The 22,835-nt window shown below is 42.4% G+C and overlaps 1 protein-coding gene across 3 annotated transcripts in view; it reads left to right on the top strand.

Moving 5' to 3' along the window:
- Nucleotides 1-22,835, top strand: part of EYA3 (EYA transcriptional coactivator and phosphatase 3) — a 317,510-nt gene that overhangs the window by 175,650 nt on the left and 119,025 nt on the right. For all 3 annotated transcript variants that reach the window (XM_069756641.1, XM_069756639.1, XM_069756640.1), the window contains exons 10-11: nucleotides 4,727-4,863; nucleotides 5,716-5,799. In XM_069756641.1, coding sequence (XP_069612742.1) covers nucleotides 4,727-4,863; nucleotides 5,716-5,799 — 221 coding nt within the window. The remainder of the gene's footprint in view (nucleotides 1-4,726; nucleotides 4,864-5,715; nucleotides 5,800-22,835) is intronic.

Raw genomic sequence — 22,835 nt, 5'->3', positions numbered from 1 at the left:
TGGCGCATTTTGTGTGTGTTCATATCCCCGTGTGTGGTGAGTATCCCATGTCGGGGCCCCACCTTAGCAACTGATCGGTATATACTCTTTTGCGCCATCGCTCTCATTCTTTAAGTCCCCCTTGTTCACATCTGGCAGCTGTCAATTTGCCTCCAAAACTTTTCCTTTCACTTTTCCCCATTATGTAGATAGGGGAAAAATAGTTTGGTGAATTGGAAAGCGCGGGGTTAAAATTTCACCTCACAACATAGCCTATGACGCTCTCAGGGTCCAGACGTGTGACTGTGCAAAATTTTGTGGCAGTAGCTGCGACGCCTCCAACACTTTTCCTTTCACTTTTTTCCCCATTATGTAGATAGGGGAATAATTGTTTGGTGAATTGGAAAGCGCGGGGTTAAAATTTCACCTCACAACGTAGCCTATGACGCTCTCAGGGTCCAGACGTATGACACTGCAAAATTTTGTGGCTGTAGCTGCGACACCTCCAACACTTTTCCTTTCACTTTTTTCCCCATTATGTAGCTAGGGGCAAAATTGTTTGGTGAATTGGAAAGCGCGGGGTTAAAATTTCGCCTCACAACATAGCCTATGACGCTCTCGGGGTCCAGACGTGTGACTGCAAAATTTCGTGGCTGTAGCTGCGACTGCAGATGCCAATCCCGGACACACACGCACGCACGCACGCACGCACGCACGCACGCACGCACGCACACACACACACACACACACACACACACACACACACACACACCTACCTTTATATAGTAGACTAGATGGTGGCCCGATTCTAGCACATCGGGTATTCTAGAATATGCATGTCCACGTAGTATATTGCCCGTCCACGTAGTATATTGCCCAGTCACGTAGTATATTGCCCAGCCACGTAGTATATTGCCCAGCCACGTAGTATATTGCCCAGCCACGTAGTATATTGCCCAGCCACGTAGTATATTGCCCAGCCACGTAGTATATTGCCCAGCCACGTAGTATATTGCCCAGCCACGTAGTATATTGCCCAGCCACGTAGTATACATCACAGAGCCACGTAGTATATTGCCAGTCCCGTAGTATATTGCCCAGCTACGTAGTATATTGCCCAGCCAGGTTTGTCACAGGTGAAAAAAATAAAGTAAACATATACTCACCTTTCCGAGGAAGCCCTTGTAGTCCACAGCAGGTACCTGTCCCAGGGTTGGTAGTAGCGCAGGACCTGTGATGATGTCACGGTCACATGACCGTGACGTCATGGCAGGTCTTTGTAGCGCAGGCGCGCATGGCCTGTGATGACGTCGCGGTCACATGACCGTGACGTCATGGCAGGTCCTTGTCGCGCAGGGCCTGTGATGACATCGCGGTCACACGACCGTGACGTCATGGAAGATCCTTCTGCCACCAGAACCTGCAATGGAAGATGGCGGCCGGCGCGAGCGGCTCAGGGGACTACAGAGGGTGAGTATAGCAGGTTTTTTTTTTTTTATTATTATTTTTAACATTACATTTTTTACTATTGATGCCGCATAGGCAGCGTCAATAGTAAAAAGTTGGGGACACACAGCCCTGCTGTGTGCCCAAACAGTGATTTTCCCCCACACATGGGGTATTTGCATGCCCAGGAGAAATTGCAGAACAAATTTTGGAGTCCACTTTTCATGTTACCCTTGTGAAAAAAGAAAAAAAAAATTAGTCTAAAGTAAAAAAAAAAAAAAAATTTGTGGAAATAGTTAAATGTTCATTTTTTCCTTCTACATTCCATTAACTCCTGTGAATCACCTGAAAGGTTAATAAACTTCTTGAACGTGGTTTTGATCACCTTGAAGGGTGTCAATTTTGGGTATTTTGTCATAGACTCCCCTGACATTCACTCCAAATGTTGTGGTTCCTTAAAGAAAAAAAAAGTTCTGTTAATTTTGTTGGAAAAATAAGAAATTGCTCGTCCACTTTTAACCATTATAACTTCCTAACTAACAAATTGTTTCAAAAATTGCGCTGATGTAAAGTAGACATGTGGGAAGTTATTTATTAACTATTTGGTGTGACATAACCATCTGGTTTAACCCCTTAGTGACCGAGCCAAATTTTTGAAATCTGACCAGTGTCACTTTATGTGGTAATAACTCTGCAACGCTTCAACAAATCCCAGTGATTTTGAGATTGTTTTTTCGTGACACATTATACTTTATGATAATGGTAAATTTTGTTAAACATTTTTTGTGTTTATTTATAAAAAATATCAAAAATTTTAGAAAAATGTTAAAAAATTAGCAATTTTCTAAATTTGAATGATTATCCCTTTAATCCAGATATTTATTAATGGTTTGCTGTTGTATGACTAACATTTCCCACATGTCTGCTTTACATCAGCACCATTTGTAAAATGTTATTTTATTTTGTTAGCATTTTAGGAGGTTTAAAAATGTAGCAACAATTTTTCATTTTTTCAAAGAAATTTACAAAATTTATTTTTTTAGGGACTTATCCATGTTTGAAGTGACTTTAGAGGTCCCACATATTGGGAAACCCACAAACGTGATACCATTTTAAAAACAGCACCCCTAAACATATTGAAAACTGCTGTCAGGTAGTTTATTAACCCTTCAGGTGCTTTACAGGAATTAATGCAAAGTGGTATGACAGAAATGAAAATGTGTATTTTTACCACCTAAATGTTGCTAACTTCTAAACAGATTACTACAGCCGACAGACTCTAAGGCCACTATTTGGTCATGAATTGCCATGGCAAACATCAGGACAACAAAATCATGATCTGAGGGCACCAATTGTGACAAAGAAGAAGCACCCACACTCTGTTAACCATTTATAATGATGTAGTCACTATTGACAGCAGCATCTAAGGGGTTAAACAGATTTAGATGGTGCAAATACTGATCGTGGCTGGTACAGCAAGTTGTCAGTTATAGTGTACAACCGACACATGCTGGATTGTCATCTGTATGGGGAGGCTATTCTCTTATATCTCAGGTCAGTTAAAAGACGTATTGGCGGTCATTAAGGGGTTAAGGACATAATAATTTAAAAACTAAAAGTTTGAAAATTGAAACATTTTCCCAAATTTGCATTTATTTGTGAAAAAAAAAAAATGAACGTCGTATCAAAGAAATATTACCACTAACATGAAGTACAATATGTCATCAAAAAAACAGTCTCAGAATCCGTGGGATCCGTTGAAGTTTTCAGAGTTATAACCTTATAACCTCATAAAGTGACAGTGGTCAGAATTGTGAAAATTGACTTGATCATGAAGGTGAAAAAAGGCTCAGGGTTCAAGGGGTTAAAATTAGTTTGTTTGTAGGACATCTTTCCTCAGAATTTTGATACTCTAATGATTAACCTTGGAAATATTCTGAATTAGAAGTCATTAACCCCTTCACGAAATGTGCTGTACTGGTACTGCGCATGTCGTGTCTCCCATTTGATGTGGGCTCTGGCACTGAGCCCACATCTTTTCCAGCACACGTAAGCTGTTTTGTACAGCTGACATGTGCCCAGAATAGCCGCGGGTGGAATCGCCATCCACCCATGCCTGTTAACCCATTAAACACCGCTGTCAAGCTCTGACAGCGGCATTTAACGAGTGCTTTCAGCAATCGCGACGGAAATCCAGCCTATCCTTGACACTGTCACCGATGGGTCAGCATGATAACCAGAGGTCTCCTGTAGACCTCTATGGTTGTCAGTGCTGGATTGCTATGACCACCGCCTGGTGGTCTGTGCTCATAGTAAGTCGGCAATTCTGTTACAAACAGGCAATCTGATAATCATTGCCCACATGTAGCAGAGCCGTTCGGGTTATGGCAGCTTCTAGTCTCCCATGGAGACTATTGAAGCATGCAAAAAAAAAAAAAAAAATGTTTTTAAGAATATTTAAAAATAAAAAGTTCAATTCACCCCCCTTTACCCCCATTCAAAATAAAACAATAAAAATAAAATAAAACGTACACATATTTGATATCATCGCATTCATAATTGCCATATCTATCATTATAAAAGAGAATTAACCTAATCCCTAAATGGCGTAATGAGAAAAAAAAATTAAAACAGAATTACCTCTTTTGGTCGCCGCAACATGGCATTAAAATGCAATAACGGGCGATCAAAAGATCGTATCTGCACCAAAATATCATTAAAAATTTCAGCTTGGCACGCAAAAAATAAGCCCTCACCCAACCAGAGATCCCGAAAAATGGAGATGCTACATGTATTGGAAAATGACGCAATTTTTTTTTTTTTTTTTTTTTTTTTACCAAACATTGGATTTTTTAAACCATTTAAATAAAAAATAACCTAGACATGTTTGGTGTCTATACACTCGTAATGACCTGGAGAATCATAATGGCAGGTCAGTTTTAGCAGTTGTTGAACATGGTACAAAAAATCCAAAAAACGGTTGTGGAATTGCACTTTTTTTTGCTTTGGAATTTCACTGGACTTAAAAATTTTTTCCCCGTTTTCGAGTACACAATATGATAAAACCATTGGTGGTGTTAAAAAGTACAAGTTGTCCCACAAAAGACAAGCCCTCACATGGGCATATTCATGGAAAAATAAAAAAGTTATGGCTCTGGGAATAAGTGTAACGAAAAACAAATAAAAAACGGCTCCTTCATGAAGGGGTTACACCAATAAATGGGCAGGTATGGCAAAGTTATTAAATACGCAGAATAATGTGGTGTTTTGGTCTATCTGAAGTATGGTTTTTTCTTTATAGATGACTCCACTGCAGGACAGGCAATGATGAGGGCAATGGGCAGCAAAGAGACAGAAGAGCAGAGTAAGAAGAGTGTAAAGACTAGAGGGAAGGGTAAGAAGGCTGATGCCTCATCTCCACGGCACAGCGATCTTGAGGTAAGGAAATGCAGCCTGAGGATTTACAATTAATGATTTCTTCAAATGGCTAATTGAGAGTGGTTCCAAACAGGCTGCCGTCTCTGAAGATCATATACATGATCCCGTTGCTGAAATTCGCATTCTCTTTGCATGCTGTCTTTAAAGTGATTGTGCCCAATTTTGAAGTTCTCCCCTATCGGAGTAGAGACCTCGGCTCTATTTATTCTTACTGGGATTGCCGTTCACAGGACTCTATCTGTCCCTGCGGTCGTACAACCCCTTTAACTTCTCCACAAAAGGAAATCATAAAGTCATGTAATTTTATTGTCAAATTTCAACAAGTTGCCATGCAACCCTATCTGAAATTAGTGAGGAGGAAAAAAAACTTTGCTCACAAACTGAGCTGCTGCAGCTCCCTCTAGTCGTTGTTGTTATGGCTGCAGAAGTGACAATGTGACTTCAGTGTGTGACAACTGGGCTCAGTGGCTTTGGTCATCACTGCTGAGCCCAGTGGTTAGTGGTCATATACTGTAGTCATTGCATCACAGCTTCTGCCTTCTCTCTAGTGCAGCACCAGAGAACAAGCACTGATAGTTTGTGGGAGGAAACCTTTTTATTTATTTAAATAAATTTTAACACTAAAAGTCTATGGAGAGATGCAGTTTTATCCTGGAAGTGTGTGTTTTTTTTTTTTTTTTTTGGTTGTTGTAAGTTTCCACTATACATAAAGTCATTTTAATTCACCACACTAGTCTCTGGTCATCTACTTGCGTTTGCTTCTTTTCTTCCCATGGATTAATTTTTACAAGTATGACTGTTCTACAGACACTATCAAACTTGTGTTTCATATATTTCTCTTTGTTTCCCCAGCGTGTGTTTTTATGGGACTTGGATGAGACCATTATCATCTTTCACTCTCTGCTTACTGGTTTATATGCACAAAAGTATGGAAAGGTACAGCCATCAATATCTGATGTTGAAACACCTTTTTTAAGCTGAAATTGACTCTCCAGCTATCTATCATGTAATTTTTAGGTCTTAAATTTGAAAATTGATTAATATATCTTTAGAGCTGTTATAGCTTTGCTATTCTAATACAGTTCTACGTCTCTAGCACACAGATGGATTTAAATCAGTTTCATGTCAATACAAAATTAATAGGCTATCAATCTCTGGTAGATGTGGGCCCAACCTTTTTATGGCTCCTGCCAATCAGCAGAATAAAAAGGCCGCTATACATATTAGACTAACATCACTGGGATCGGCCAGCAGCATAATGTATATGTTAGCCTTCAAGTTACCTTCCCCAACAGACAGATAAGGATCCAGCATGTCTGAATGGTGATCCTTCTGTTCCCTTTGCCAGAGGATTAATGCAACGACTTTCAGGGAGAATGCAGTAGTACTTGGCAAAATAATCTTTCCAGTGAATGGGGACTCAAGAAAGATAGGTGTCGGCTGAATGATCATTTAGCCAACAACTGTCTATTGGGACTTAAAGGGGTTTTCCAGTGCTTGATCAAATCCTTAAATACCCGAGTCCTCTGTGTAAAATATGGAAAACACCAGCTTCATTCCAATCAGCAGCTGCTAATGGGTTGCAGTTCTCACACGTCACTCAGATGTCCAAGTTGAATCCAAATGTTGAAGAGTGAAGCAGCCCATCAATGGTCACTCATTGATTGCAGTGTCCATGTAGCCTAAAAATGTCCCTCGAATATCGGAGGAACAGAATCAGGTGTTGGGGGTGAGTATCGGCTGTTTTTATTTTACTCCCGAGATTCAGGCATTTAATAAGGGGTTTTCCAAATAGTGGACAAACCTCTTTAAGAGATGATTGGTCATATAGATTGTTTTTGTGATATTTGGTTTGCTTGAGTGCCATGTTTGACAGAAACAGGATAAGCTGCAGTCTTGTGCAAACTCAAAATGTTTTTTTTTTTTCTTGTGCTCTTGCAAAAAACAAATTCTTTTTTTTTGTTTTTGTTTTTTGCAACTGAATGAATTCTGCAACTTATGGTCATGTATTCACCTAATATTTGTAGTTTTTTTTTTTTGTTTGTTTTATTTTTGCCATATGCCGCTGTCAATCAATATGCTCGTGCTGGAGGCGTGCGTGCAACAAACCCGCCCATCAGTGCCCGTGTCTCTGCAGATAGCTGAGTGCCGCCCAGCAATCGGCGCTTATAGCAAGGGAGCGTTTCTGCTACACAGAGCAGGGCTGATAAAATAAAAAAATATATATAAAAGATAAATACCTCCCATGTGCCCCACTCAAAATAAAACAATTAAAAATACACATATTTGGTATCGCCACATTCAGAAACATCTGATCTATCAATGTATAAAAACAATTAATCCAATCGGTAAACGGTGTAACAAGGAAAAAATCAAAATGCCAGAATTGTTTTTTTTTCTAATAACATTGCATTAACCACTTAACAACCACCGTTGCGCTTTTTAACGGCGGCAGTTAAGGGTACTTATACCACAGCGTGTATAGTTCCCCCAGAGTTGGAATTTCTCCAGGGTCTCGGCTGCCGGGGGTAGCTGAGACCCCAGAGAGCATGATTCGGTTCGGTTTTTACCGACCCCTGTGTTGCGATCGTCATTATTAACAGTATAACGGTGACCACAAAAAAGGTCAGATTTTCTATTTAACCCCTTTCTGCCAATGGACGTACTATTCCGTCCATGTGGGGTGGGCCCTACTTCCCAAGGACGGAATAGTACGTCCAGCGCGATCGGCCGCGCTCACGGGGGAGCGCGGACGGGTGTCAGCTGCCTATCGCAGCTGACATCCGGCACTATGTGCCAGGAGTGGTCACGGACCGCTCCCGGCACATTAACCCCCTGGCACACCGCAATCAAACATGATCGCGGTGTGCCGGCGGTACAGGGAAGCATCGCGCAGGGAGGGGGCTCCCTGCGGGCTTTCCTGAGACCCCCGCAGCAACGCGATGTGATTGCGTTGCTGCGAGGGTCTGCTCACCTCCTCCCTGCTCCAGACCCGGATCCAAGATGACCGCGGCATCCGGGTCCTGCAGGGAGGGAGGTGGCTTCACAGAGCCTGCTCAGAGCAGGCACTGTGAAGCCTGCAGTGCTGTAAGTCAGATCGGTGATCTGACAGTGTGCTGTGCACACTGTCAGATCACCGATCTGTGATGTCCCCACCTGGGACAAAGTAAAAAAGTAAAAAAAAAAAAAAATTCCACACGTGTAAAAAAAATTGAAAAAAAAATCCTAAATAATGAAAAAAATATATATATTATTCCCATAAATTCATTTCTTTATCTAAATAAAAAAACAAACAATAAAAGTACACATTTAGTATCGCCGCGTCCGTAACGACCCCACCTATAAAACTATATCACAAGTTAACCCCTTCAGTAAACACCGTCAGAAAAAAAAAAGGGCAAAAAAACGCTTTATCATACCGCCGAACAAAAAGTGGAATAATACGCGATCAAAAAGACAGATATAAATAACCATGGTACCGCTGGAAGCGTCATCTTGTCCCGCAAAAAACGAGCCGCCATACAGAAACATCAGCAAAAAAATAAAAAAGTTATAGTCCTCAGAATAAAGCGATGCAAAAATAATTATTTTTTCTATAAAATTGTTTTTATCGTATAAAAGTGCCAAAACATAAAAAAATGATATAAATGAGGTATCGCTGTAATCGTACTGACCCGAAGAATAAAACTGCTTTATCCATTTTACCAAATGCGGAACGGTATAAACGCCTCCCCCAAAAGAAATTCATGAATAGCTGGTTTTTGGTCATTCTGCCTCACAAAAATCAGAATAAAAGCGATCAAAAAATGTCATGTGCCCGAAAATGTTACCAATAAAAACGTCAACTCGTCCCGCAAAAAACAAGACCTCACATGATTCTGTGGACCAAAATATGGAAAAAATTATAGCTCTCAAAATGTGGTAATGCAAAAAATATTTTTTGCAATAAAAATCGTCTTTTAGTGTGTGACGGCTGCCAATCATAAAAAACCGCTAAAAAACCCGATATAAAAGTAAATCAAACCCCCCTTCATCACCCCCTTAGTTAGGGAAAAATTTAAAAAATGTATTTATTTCCATTCTCCCATTAGGGCTAGGGTTAGGGTTGGGGCTAGGGGTGGGGCTAGGGATAAGGTTAGGGCTAGGGTTAGGGTTGGGGCTAGGGTTAAGGCTACAGTTAGGGTTGGGGCTAAAGTTAGGGTTAGGGTTTGGATTACATTTACGGTTAGGAATAGGGTTGGGATTAGGGTTAGGGGTGTGTCTGGGTTAGAGGTGTGGTTAGGGTTACCGTTGGGATTAGGGTTAGGGGTGTGTTTGGATTAGGGTTTGTTATAATTGGGGGGTTTCCACTGTTTTGGCACATCAGGGGCTCTCCAAACCAATTCTGCGTTGAAAAAGTAAAACAGTGCTCCTTCCCTTCCGAGCTCTCCTGTGTGCCCAAACAGGGGTTTACCCCAACATATGGGGTATCAGCGTACTCAGGACAAATTGGACAACAACTTTTGGGGTCCAATTTCTCCTGTTACCCTTGGGAAAATACAAAACTGGGGGGTAAAAAATAATTTTTGTGGGAAAAAATGTTTGTTTTATTTTTACGGTTTGCATTGTAAACTTCTGTGAAGCACTTGGTGGGTCAAAGTGCTCACCACACCTCTAGATAAGTTCCTTAGGGGGTCTACTTTCCAAAATGGTGTCACTTGTTTAATGGTGTCAATGTTTAGGCACATCAGTGGCTCTCCAAACGCTACATGGCGTCCCATCTCAATTCCAGTCAATTTTGCATTGAAAAGTCAAATGGCGCTCCTTCGCTTCCGAGCTCTGTCATGCGCCCAAACAGTGGTTTACCCCCACATGTCGGGTATCGGCGTACTCAGGACAAATTGTACAACAACGTTTGGGGTCCATTTTCTCCTGTTACCCTTGGTAAAATACAACAAATTGGAGCTGAAGTAATTTTTTTGTGAAAAAAAGTTAAATGTTCATTTTTATTTAGTGGATGCTTTCCTGAAACGGAAAGTACTTGCAAGCAGCATAATACAAAGGATAGCAGGTTTACCCAGAATACTTTGCAGTAGGCGGAGCTATGCAAATCATCTCTTTCCACCCCAGTCTAATCCACAGCGCTTGGAATCGCCAAGCGTGCAATGCTGCGGATTAGTTTCTAAATTTACACAGCCAACCACAGGTAGGAATTGGTAGAAACTAATCCGCAGCATTGCACGCTTGGCGATTCCAAGCGCTGTAGATTAGACTGGGGTGGAAAGAGATGATTTGCATAGCTCCGCCTACTGCAAAGGATTCTGGGTAAACCTGCTATCCTTTGTATTATGCTGCTTGCAAGTACTTTCCGTTTCAGGAAAGCATCCACTATGTATTTCCTTTAAGTAGAGGGCTTTTCGGTCTCTTTCGTCCCGCTACATTTAGCCCAACTTGGGTCTCTCCCTAAGGTGGCTAGCATGTATGTATCGCTTGCTCACCGAGCCCCACTCCATACAGCCAACCAATTCCAGCCCTGTGCTGATGAGGGCCTAAAGCCCGAAACACGTGTCCACAGGTAGGAATTGGTTGGCTGTGTAAATTTAGAAACTAATCCGCAGCATTGCACGCTTGGCGATTCCAAGCGCTGTGGATTAGACTGGGGTGGAAAGAGATGATTTGCATAGCTCCGCCTACTGCAAAGGATTCTGGGTAAACCTGCTATCCTTTGTATTATGCTGCTTGCAAGTACTTTCCGTTTCAGGAAAGCATCCACTATGTATTTCCTTTAAGTAGAGGGCTTTTCGGTCTCTTTCGTCCCGCTACATTTAGCCCAACTTGGGTCTCTCCCTAAGGTGGCTAGCATGTATGTATCATTTTTATTTAAAAATTCCTGTGAAACACCTGAAAAGTTAATAAACTTCTTAAATGTGGTTTTGAGCACCTTGAGGGCTGCAGTTTTTAGAATGGTGTCACACTTGGTTATTTTCTATCATATAGACCCCTCAAAATGACTTCAAATGAGATGTGGTCCCTAAAAAAAAAATGGTGTTGTAAAAATGAGAAATTGCTGGTCAACTTTTAACCCTTATATAACTCCCTAACAAAAAAAATTTTTGGTTCCAAAATTGTGCTGATGTAAAGTAGACATGTGGGAAATGTTACTTAAGTATTTTGTGTGACATATCTCTGTGACTTAATTGCATAAAAATTCAAAGTTCGAAAATTGAAATTTTCAAAATTTTTGCCAAATTTCCGTTTTTTCCACAAATAAACGCAGGTAATATCAAAGAAATTTTACCATTATCATGAAGTACAATATGTCTCGAGAAAACAGTGTCAGAATCACCGGGATCGGTTGAAGCGTTCCAGAGTTATAGCCTCATAAAGAGACAGTGGTCAGAATTGTAAAAATTGGCCCGGTCCATAACGTGCAAACCACCCTTGAGGGTAAAGGGGTTAATTTCTCTCTCCTCTCATGTGATCACTCATCAGTAGAGCGAGAACTAAGGTACCTGTGAAAAACCATTTGTGTGTTTGCGTTACAGTCCCCAATTTAAAGACTTAAGAAATATTTTGTATATAAATGTTAGCCAATCTTGTATGAAGATGATACGATAGCGAAAATCCTAGATTCAGAAATTAATAATATGTCTAGACGAGCACCAACGGGAAGTGTATTATCTCCAGGATATTTTTTTTCCAAACCCCAAATACAAAGTTGGGTAAAATATAAGGGATTTGGGGGCATGGCCTAGCACCTGTTCTGAGCGGTCGGCTTCTGGAGCTCCTCCGCTGTGACCCTGCATTTATCCTGAAGATTAGATCTCTCTGGGAGCTTATAACGTGTTGTGCGGCTGAGGGAGGTCAACGGAGGTCGGCCCCGACGTGTGGTGCTGTGCAGAGCAGGAAGAAAATATAGGCGTGGTGCAAACTATACCTTTCAGTGGTGGGAAGGATAAACTTAATTAAAATGATTCTTATGCCCCAGTTATTGTATGTACTGCATAATTCCCCCGTTTGGTTGCCCCGAAAGTGGTTTCACACCATTAACTCTATATTTCGAGACCTTGTTTGGGGGAAAAACAGCCAAGAATTAGGCTGGAATTGCTTCAGAGGCCTAAAGATGGGGGGGACTGGCCCTTCCGAATCACTGGATCTATTTTTTGGCAGCACAGGGTCAGCAGAAGAGAAGTTGTAGAGAGATGAATGGACTTGGCTCAGTTCCATGGATTTTGGTCTGGTTAGTGGGACGGGACCCATTGGTTCAGGGATTGGAGGTAGGGGGATTCAGGAAGTTTGGAACGGCTTATCCTACCTTGACATTGATTCAAAAGGTATGGGAGACAATTAAAAAGACAAGGGGAGTGGGACTTTTAACAAATCTTTCACCAATATGGCACAATGAAATATTACCTGAATTTATTAAAATGGGGGAGTTCAAAAATTGGAAAGCATTGGGTATTCAATATATGGCTCAGATTCAGGACGCACAAGGACTGTTATCCTTTGAGGCATTGCAGGAGAGTTACGGGTTGCAGGAGATCTGTAGGTTTCAATATGGACAGTTGAGACATGCCTATCTTGCGCAGAGCAAAACGGTTGATATGGGAATTTATAGATATTCTGGTAGAATATGTCTGTGCAACGGGAGGAACGAAAGGGGTAGTCTCGGTTATTTATAGTGATTTGTTATATACATTTCTTAATAGATTCCCTATTAAAGCAAAAGAGAAATGGGAGGAAGAGCTGGGAAGGATAGAGGAGGATAAATGGGAGGATATCATGGAGTATATTCCCCCATTATCATTAATGAGACTGGTAGACTTTCGCAATTATATGTACTTCACAGAAGTATATAGAACTCCAGATAGACTATATACGGCAGGGCTGAGACAGACCTCCGAGTGTCCTAGGTGTCAATCCGAGGGGGCAGGGATTCTACACATGTTATGGCAATGTACGAGATTGAATTCATACTGGTTGGATGTGGGAGAAGCAATTGGAAAATCCTATGGCTGTGCAATTGAAAGAGATCCTGTGATATACAGTTAGGGCCAGAAATATTTGGACAGTGACACAAGTTTTGTTATTTTAGCTGTTTACAAAAACATGTTCAGAAATACAATTATATATATAATATGGGCTGAAAGTGCACACTCCCAGCTGCAATCTGATAGTTTCCACATCCAAATCGGAGAAAGGGTTTAGGAATCATAGCTCTGTAATGCATAGCGTCCTCTTTTTCAAGGGACCAAAAGTAATTGAACAATGGACTCTAAGGGCTGCAATTAACTCTGAAGGCGTCTCCCTCGTTAACCTGTAATCAATGAAGTAGTTAAAAGGTCAGGGGTGGATTCCAGGTGTGTGGTTTTGCATTTGGAAGCTGTTGCTGTGAGCAGACAACATGCGGTCAAAGGAACTCTCAATTGAGGTGAAGCAGAACATCCTGAGGCTAAAAAAAAAGAAAAAATCCATCAGAGAGATAGCAGACATGCTTGGAGTAGCAAAATCAACAGTTGGGTACATTCTGAGAAAAAAGGAATTGACTGGTGAGCTTTGGAACTCAAAAAGGCCTGGGCGTCCACGGATGACAACAGTGGTGGATGATCGCCGCATACTTAATTTGGTGAAGAAGAACCCGTTCACAACATCAACTGAAGTCCAGAACACTCTCAGTGAAGTAGGTGTATCTGTCTCTAAGTCAACAGTAAAGAGAAGACTCCATGACAGTAAATACAAAGGGTTCACATCTAGATGCAAACCATTCATCAATACCAAAAATAGACAGGCCAGAGTTAAATTTGCAGAAAAACACCTCAAGAAGCCAGCTCAGTTCTGGAAAAGTATTCTATGGACAGATGAGACAAAGATCAACCTGTACCAGAATGATGGGAAGAAAAAAGTTTGGAGAAGAAAGGGAACGGCACATGATCCAAGGCACACCACATCTTCTGTAAAACATGGTGGAGGCAACGTGATGGCATGGGCATGCATGGCTTTCAATGGCACTGGGTCACTTGTGTTTATTGATTACATAAGAGCAGACAAGAGTAGCCGGATGAATTCTGAAGTGTACCGGGATATACTTTCAGCCCAGATTCAGCCAAATGCTGCAAAGTTGATTGGACGGCGCTTCATAGTACAGATGGACAATGACCCCAAGCATACAGCCAAAGCTACCCAGGAGTTCATGAGTGCCAAAAAGTGGAACATTCTGCAATGGCCAAGCTAATCTCCAGATCTAAACCCAATTGAGCATGCATTTCACTTGCTGAAATCCAGACTTAAGACGGAAAGACCCACAAACAAGCAAGACCTGAAGGCTGCGGCTGTAAAGGCCTGGCAAAGCATTAAGAAGGAGGAAACCCAGCGTTTGGTGATGTCCATGGGTTCCAGACTTAAGGCAGTGATTGCCTCCAAAGGATTTGCAACAAAATATTGAAAATAAAAATATTTTGTTTGGGTTATGTTTATTTGTCCAATTACTTTTGACCTCCTAAAATGTGGAGTGTTTGTAAAGAAATGTGTACAATTCCTACATTTTCTATCAAATATTTTTGTTCAACCCTTCAAATTAAACGTTACAATCTGCACTTGAATTCTGTTGTAGAGGTTTCATTTCAAATCCAATGTGGTGGCATGCAGAGCCCAACTCGCGAAAATTGTGTCACTGTCCAAATATTTCTGGCCCTAACTGTATATATTTTGGGATATGTTGAAGAGATCAGAGTTCCAAATCATCATAAAGTGGCCATAGCTAGATTATTCTATGTTGCGCAAAAGCTAATTGCCAGGCACTGGTTGAGTGAGGTACCGCTGACTCTGCAGGAATTCTATGGACAGTCCGATATGGTTATTAATATGGAAAAGGGTATTTATAAAAATAGGAAAAGTGTGAAAACCTTTGAAACCCGTGGATGGAGAGGAACTGATTCCAAGGGAATGTGGCTTTATTATGTAAGCAATGTATGCTATTGTCCTATTCTTGTTTTATAGAGGCTTTAAGGGAGGGGGAGGTAAGGGGGAGGGGGTGAACTGGGGGACTGTTTCAAAAACTTTTTGTAAACCTGTTTATTCTCCTTTTCTCGGTCTCCCATGACAGCACCACAGAGACAGGGGATCCGCCTTTCAGGGACAGGAAACCTACAGATAAAAGGGCGGTACCTCTTCCTCGCATCAGTTGGTTTCCTGTCCCTGACGGGGAACCTTTTTCGGCGCTGTGCCTGTAAAGGAGATGACGTATCCAAAGGACCGGGGCCGGCCAGCCTTGTTCCGGCAGCGAGGAGGCTCCTGTCGCGGCTGGTCCGGTACCCGAAGCCGCCATCTCTAGAACCGAGGGGTTCTTCCGGAGGTGCGGGGGGAGAATCGCCGCCACTCTGATGGAGGTAGGGGCGCTCAGACACCCGAAGCTCCCGTGCCGACAAGCACACAATCCGTGTGCACAAAGATGGCCACCTCTCCGGAAATGCGGTAGGACTTCCGGGTCATTGCCGCGCGCATGTGCAGTAGCGTTCTTCTCCCCGGGACGTTACGTAGAGGCCGGAAAGGACGTCGGACACTGGAGGCGGCGGAAAATTCAAATAGGATGATGGTGCACACATGCTTGTTGCACAAACTCCCTGCAAACATGGAGGATAGCAACACGCAGCAAGAGCTGGAGCAGCAGCAGCCTAGGCAGCAACACCAACATCATAAAAAGCAAGTGGAACCTAAAGGGACCAGGATAAGCGGATCCAGCAGTCGCTCAACGCAGCGGAGCAGGTATGCTGCAGTGAGCAAATCTCCATCTCAAGGTTCTCCTCTACCAGATCCTGCCCCCCTCCAGAACCGGTACTTACGTCCACGTCTGAATGGTGTGTGACCTCCGAGAAAGTTCATTTTTTTGTAATGGGGTTCCTTCTCCCTTAATAGGGAAAGAAGAGATTGGAGAAAACGAAAAATAGATCTTGTCCCACCTGTAACAAAGCTTTGCCGGTAGCCTGAAACACAAAGCTTTGTAACTCATGTATACAACGCCTATTATGTGAAAAAAAAAAACCTGATTTTGCATCAGAACTGAAAACGATAATTAGATCTGAGGTTCAGAGTGCCCTCACATCTTTCAAAAAGGGAAAAGATAAGAAAAAAGAGGTAATAATCTTTATTTTTATATAGCGCTAACATATTCCGCAGCGCTTTACACACATTATCATTGCTGTCCCCATTGGGGCTCACAATCTAAATTCCCTGTCAGTATGTCTTTGGAATGTGGGAGGAAACTGGAGTGCCCGGAGGAAACCCACGCAAACACGGAGAGAACATACAAACTCTTTGCAGATGTTGTCCTTAGTGGGGCTTGAACCCAGGGCTCCAGCGCTGCAAGGCTGCTGTGCTAACCACTGCGCCACCGTGCTGCCCCTAGGTGGTATATTCCCACTCTGACCAGTCTACATCTGAGGACGCTGATTCCAATAAATCTGATTCCTCCTCATCTTCCTCAGATGAGGATTTAGGCCGTCACTGCTTCACACTAGATGAGGTAGACGCCCTAGTAAAAGCTGTAAGAGCTACTATGGGGGAAGAAGATCCCCGTCCCGATAGAACTGCTCAAGACATAATGTTTGGTGGCCTGGGGCAGAAAAAACAGAGAACATTTCCCTTAAATACGAACATTCAAACATTGATTAAAAAGAATGGGAGAAGCCAGATAGGAGAAATTCCTCAGTACCTTCTCTTAAAAGGAAGTATTCTTTCGATGAGGAGGCATCTACTACTCTGGACAAAGCGCCTTAATTAGTCGTCGCTGTAGCCAAGGCCTCAAAAAAATTTGCTCTTCCATTTGAGGATATGGGTACCCTAAAAGACCCTTTAGGTAAAAAAGCTGATACCTTTCTTAAGGGAGGTGGGAATCGGCTGGGGGTAGTTTGAGACCTGCTGTAGCAGCGACATGCACCTCTAGATCTTTAATGGTGTGGGTTGATCAGTTGGAAAAACAAATTAAAGACGGTTCTCCCAGAAATAAAATGCTAGATTCAATCCCTGAAATTAGAGCTGCAGCAGCGTTCCTAGCAGATTCATCGGCGGACTCTGTACACTTAACATCCAAAGCTGCAGCTTTCTCCAATGCAGTCAGAAGAACATTATGGCTTAAAAGTTGCCCGGGGATCTTCAAACGAAACTCAAATTATGTTCTATTCCATGCAAAGGAAATTTCTTGTTTGGGGAGACCTTGGATGACATCCTGCAGAAAGCAGGAGATAAAAAGAAAGGGTTTCCAAACCTAGGACCAACTCTATTTAGATAGTCCTTTTGGAACCGGAGATTCTTTCGCAGAAGGCCCCCCGAGAACAAAATAGGTGGGACGAAGGAAGAAGAAAGGACAGGGGTTTCCTTTTTGGCAACACCTCCTGTGACAAAAAACCCTCTAAATGACATTTTCCCCGGGGTGGGGAGAAGACTCACTTCGTTCCTTCCTGCCTGGAAGAAAATATCCAACAACTCTTGGATTCTAAATCTAATACAGTCTGGACTAAAAATAGATTTTTTCCCTTTAACCCCCCCCCCCCCAAATTATGTAATAATGAAAACCAGGTCCTCAGCAGCGGAGCAAACCGCACTAGAAAACAAAATTACAACTGTTACAGAAGTCTGTAATTCAGGAGATTTCCCCTCAAGAGATAGGAAGGGGTTTAACTCCCCATTATTCCTAGTGCCAAAACCGGATGGCTCTTATCGAACGATAATAAATCTAAAAAACCTGAACAAATATGTAAAAACCAAAAGTTCAAAATAGAAACCATAAAATCCACCATAAAAATCCTCTTCCCGAACTGCTACATGGTCGTGCTAGACTTAAGCGATGCATATTACCATGTGCCCATTCACAAACCATCCCGAAAATTTCTCAGGATGGCTTCCAATACAGAGCCCTCCCATTTGAAATATCATTAGCTCCCCAGATATTCACAAAAATAGTAGCGGAAATGATGGCTCACATAAGGGAACAAAATATATTAATAATCCCTTACTTAGACAATTTCCTTATTGCAAGCGACTCGGCTCAAAGTTGCAGGGAACAGAGGGACCGAGTGATAACTTCTTTGACAAACTTAGGCTGGCTCATAAATACAAAAAAATCGAAGTTAGAACCCTGCCAAATTCAAGAGTTTCTGGGACTAACATTAGACTCCCATGTTCAAGAATGCCGGCTCCCAGTTTCCAAAAAGGACAACATAATGCGTATGGTAGTGCGAACCCTACACAATCCCTCCATGACACTAAGGAGGGCAATGTTGCTACTGGGCTCTCTCTCTTCATGCCTGCCAGCAGTACCTTTCACACAATTCCACACGAGAGAGCTTCAATGGCATATACTGGAAATGCAGTCAATACTAAAAGACAATTTAGAAGGTCGCATCACTCTAAATTTGTCCGTTACTCATTCCCTTCTCTGGTGGGGAGAAAACCAGAACCTTTCAAGGGGAATCCCTTGGATGGCAAAATATCTTGAGTAATAACAACCGATGCGAGTCCCAGGGGGTTGGAGGCTCACATGGGAGACAGAGTAGCTCAGGGAAGCTAGACAGACCAGGAACCATCAGCATCCTCAAACGAAAAAGAACTTTTGGCGGTGCATCGAGCTCTTCTATTTTTTCTGACTTACATTCGAGGACATCATGTCCGAATTTTTTCGGACAACAAAGTGACAGTAGCATATATAAATCACCAGGGAGGAACAAAGTATCGATCACTGATGAATTCCTCCGACAAAATTATCAGTCTTGCAGAGGAAAATCTACTATCCCTTTCTGCACTACATATTCAGGGGGTCAAACAACAAAAAAGCAGATTACTTTAGTCGTACTCAGCTAAAACAGGGCGAGTGGACCCTAAACCAATCTCTCTTCAACCAGATAACAGAAATGTGGGGGACCCCAACAATAGACTTAATTGCCAATTTCGAAAACAAAAAAGTAAACATGTTTTGCTCATTGAACCCGAAAGGGAATCCCCAGGCTCTAGATACTTTCCTGATCCCGTGGACCCACAAGCTGACATACGCTTTTCCTCCAATTATTCTGATTCCGGCAGTTATTCGGAAAATCAGAGAGGACAAAACAAAAATGATCCTAATAGCTCCATTCTGGCCAAAAAGAACATGGTTTTCCTGGTTAAAGATGCTATAGGTCTCAGACCCATGGATCCTACCGGATATACCAGACCTACTACACGAAGGACCGATCTTCCACCCGCAGGCGACGAACTTACATTTAACAGCCTGGATTTTGAACGGAGTCTATTAAAAGAATGGGGGTTTTCAGACAGCTTAGTAGCTACGTTATTAAAAAGTAGGAAACATGTTACTACTAAAGCCTACGGGAAAATTTGGAGAAAATTCCTATTTGTCTCCAAAGTGAAAGTCCAGGATGGGGCGTCAATTAAGATTCTTGAATTCCTACAAAAGGGTCTGGAACAAGGGTTGGCTGTCACTACTCTAAAAGTACAGGTGGCAGCTCTAGGTGCTCTCTACAATCAAAATATTGCGGCCAATCCATGGGTAATAAGATTTATTAAAGCGGTAACAAGATCAAAACCTCTAGTTACTCAAAAAATACCTTCGTGGGACCTAAACCTAGTCCTCTCTGCACTAACGGGTCCTCCATTTGAACCCATAGACGCAATTCCCATAAAAACACTCACTAAAGACCATTCTTCTGGTAGCTATAACATCTGCACGCAGAATAAGCGACATTGAAGCCCTGTCTGCTAACCCACCCTTTACGAAAATATTAGGTGATGGAGTCACTCTAAAAACCGACCCGGCCTATTTGCCAAAAGTGGCATCCAAATTTCATAGGTCACAGGAAGTGTCCCTGCTGTCCTTTTGCCCAAACCCAAAAAATGAGAAAGAGCAAAAATTCCATAGTTTAGATGTCAAGTCCAATATTTAGAATCCACCCAAGAGTATAGGAAGGAAGGCTCTTTGTTTGTCTGTTTCCAGGGTCCCAGAAAAGGATTCGGTGCATCCAAGGGTACCTTGGCAAGGGGGATAAAGGAGGCAATAGACATGGCGTATTCATCTACGGGGAATACGATCTCGGATGGTATAAAAGCACATTCCACAAGAGCAGTAGGAACCTCATGGGCTGAGAGGTCAGAGGTATCAATAGAGCAAATCTGCAAAGAGGCCACCTGGTCATCACCATCAACCTTTTTTAGACCCTATAGATTAAATCTAGCCTCTGTGTCTGACTTGACCTTTGGGCGAAGGGTTCTCGAGGCTGTGGTCCCTCCCTAAGCTTAGTCTCTGCAATTCTCTCCATGGTGCTGTCATGGGAGACCGAGAAAGTCGTAGTTACTCACCGATAACTGTGTTTCTCGGAGCCCATGATAGCACCCGCTTATTCTCTCCCATCATGAGTGCGGTGAGCACTTACTACCTAGTATATAACGAACGTAACATAATATAGGCACGGTGTTGCTCTAATAAGCAATGTTATAATATGTTGTTTTCTGTTGTAACTAACCTGGAGGTACTCCGATGCTCTGTAAACAAACTGATGCGAGGGAGAGGTACCGCCCTTTTATCTGTAGGTTTCCTGTCCCTGAAGGGCGGATCCCCTCTCTCCGTGGTGCTGTCACGGGCTCAGAGAAACACCGTTATCGGTGAGTAACACTGACTTTTGACACAATTGTGTCTGCCAATTTGACTACTGTTAAAGGGAACCTGTCACCCCGTTTTTTCAGATTGAGATAAAAATACTGTTAAATAGGACCTGTGCGTTACAATAGTGTATGTAGTGTACCCTGATTCCCCACCTATGCTGCGAAATACATTACCAAAGTCGCCGTTTTCGCCTGTCAATCAGGCTGGTCAGGTCAGGTGGGCGTGCTGACAGTGCTGTTTCTTCCCCAGCTTTCCGTTGGTGGTGAAGTGATGTGCGCATGTCCAAGTTCCGAATCCCCTGCGCGCACGTGAAGAAACAGCGCGCGATCTGCGCTATTGCCCCTGTAATCGGTGGGGACGGCACTCCATCTGCGCACGCGCGGCCCCAGGAAGATGGCCGCCCCCACCGGTGACAGGGGCAATAGCGCAGATCGCGCGCTGTTTCTTCACGTGCGCGCAGGGGATTCGGAACTTGGACATGCGCACACCACTACGCCACCAACGGAAAGCTGGGGAAGAAAAGAGCGATCTCCCCACGCCCACCTGACCTGACCAGCCTGATTGACAGGCGAAAACGGCGACTTTGGTAATGTATTTCGCAGCATAGGTGGGGAATCAGGGTACACTACATACACTATTGTAACGCACAGCGCAGGCCCTATTTAACAGTATTTCTATCTCAATCTGAAAAAACGGGGTGAGAGGTTCCCTTTAATAAAAATTATCTGATTAAAAAAAAGTATAAGGGATTTGTGAAGTGTGCAGCAAACGAATGTAAAATGTGCAAATTTGCACATAGTACAAAGACATTCAAAAATCAGGAGGGCAACAGAACATATAATATAAATCAATTTGTTAATTGTAACACAAAAAATGTAGTATACCAAATAGAATGTACTAGTTGTCAATAAAGATAAATTGGGTGTACTACAAGAAAATTAAAGACAAGACTGTCTGAACACATAAGAGATATAAGAAACAATGGTAAAGATACACGTAATATTTCTATGGCTGCAAAGCACTTTATTATTCATCACAACAGCAATATGTCATCCTTAATATTCTCAGGTATTGAGCAAATTAACCCCTTTCTGCCATTAGACGTACTATTCCGTCCATGTGGGGTGGGCCCTACTTCCCAAGGACGGAATAGTACGTCATAGGCGATCGGCCGCGCTCACTGGGGGAGCGCGGCCGGGTGTCAGCTGCTTATCGCAGCTGACATCCGGCACTATGTGCCAGGAGCGGTCACGGACCGCCCCCGGCACATTAACCCCCGGCACACCGCGATCAAACATGATCGCGATGTGCCGGCGGTGCAGGGAAGCATCGCGCAGGGAGGGGGCTCCCTGCGTGCTTTCCTAAGACCCCCGCAGCAACGCGATGTGATCGCGTTGCTCCGGGGGTCTCCTACCTCCTTCCTGCAGCAAGTCCCGGATCCAAGATGGCCGCGGATCCAAGTCCTGCAGGGAGGGAGGTGGCTTACCAAGTGCCTGCTCAGAGCAGGCACTTGGTAACGCTGCAGTGCTCTGAGACAGATCGGTGATCTGTCAGAGTGCTGTGCAAACTGGCAGATCACCGATCTGTATTGTCCCCCCCCAGGGACAAAGTAAAAAAGTTTAAAAATTTTTTTTTACAAATGTGTAAAAAAAAAAAAAAAAAAAAAATCCTAAATAATGAAAATATATATATATATATATATATATATATATATATATATATATATATATATATATATATATATATATATATATATATATATATATATATATATATATATATATATATATATATTATTACCATAAATACATTTCTTTATCTAAATAAAAAAAAAAAAAACAATAAAAGTACACATTTAGTATCGCCGCGTCCGTAACGACCCGACCTATAAAACTGTCCCACTAGTTAACCCCTTCAGTAAACACCTTTAGAAAAATTAAAGACAAAAAACAACGCTTTATCATACCGCCGAACAAAAAGTGGAATAGCACGCGATCAAAAAGACGGATATAAATAACCATGGTACCGCTGAAAGCGTCATCTTGTCCCGCAAAAAACGAGCCGCCATACAGCAACATCAGCAAAAAAATAAAAAAGTTATAGTCCTCAGAATAAAGCGATGCAAAAATAATTATTTTTTCTATAAAATAGTTTTTATCGTATAAAAGCGCCAATACATAAAAAAATGATATAAATGAGGTATCGCTGTAATCGTACTGACCCGAAGAATAAAAGTGATTTATCAATTTTACCAAACGCGGAACGGTATAAACGCCTCCCCGAAAAGAAATTCATGAATAGCTGGTTTTTGGTAATTCTGCCTCACAAAAATCGGAATAAAAAGCGA

Source organism: Ranitomeya imitator, chromosome 3 (genome assembly GCF_032444005.1).
Source record: "Ranitomeya imitator isolate aRanImi1 chromosome 3, aRanImi1.pri, whole genome shotgun sequence".
Taxonomy (NCBI): domain Eukaryota; kingdom Metazoa; phylum Chordata; class Amphibia; order Anura; family Dendrobatidae; genus Ranitomeya; species Ranitomeya imitator.
This window is presented reverse-complemented; position numbering and strand designations above follow the sequence as displayed.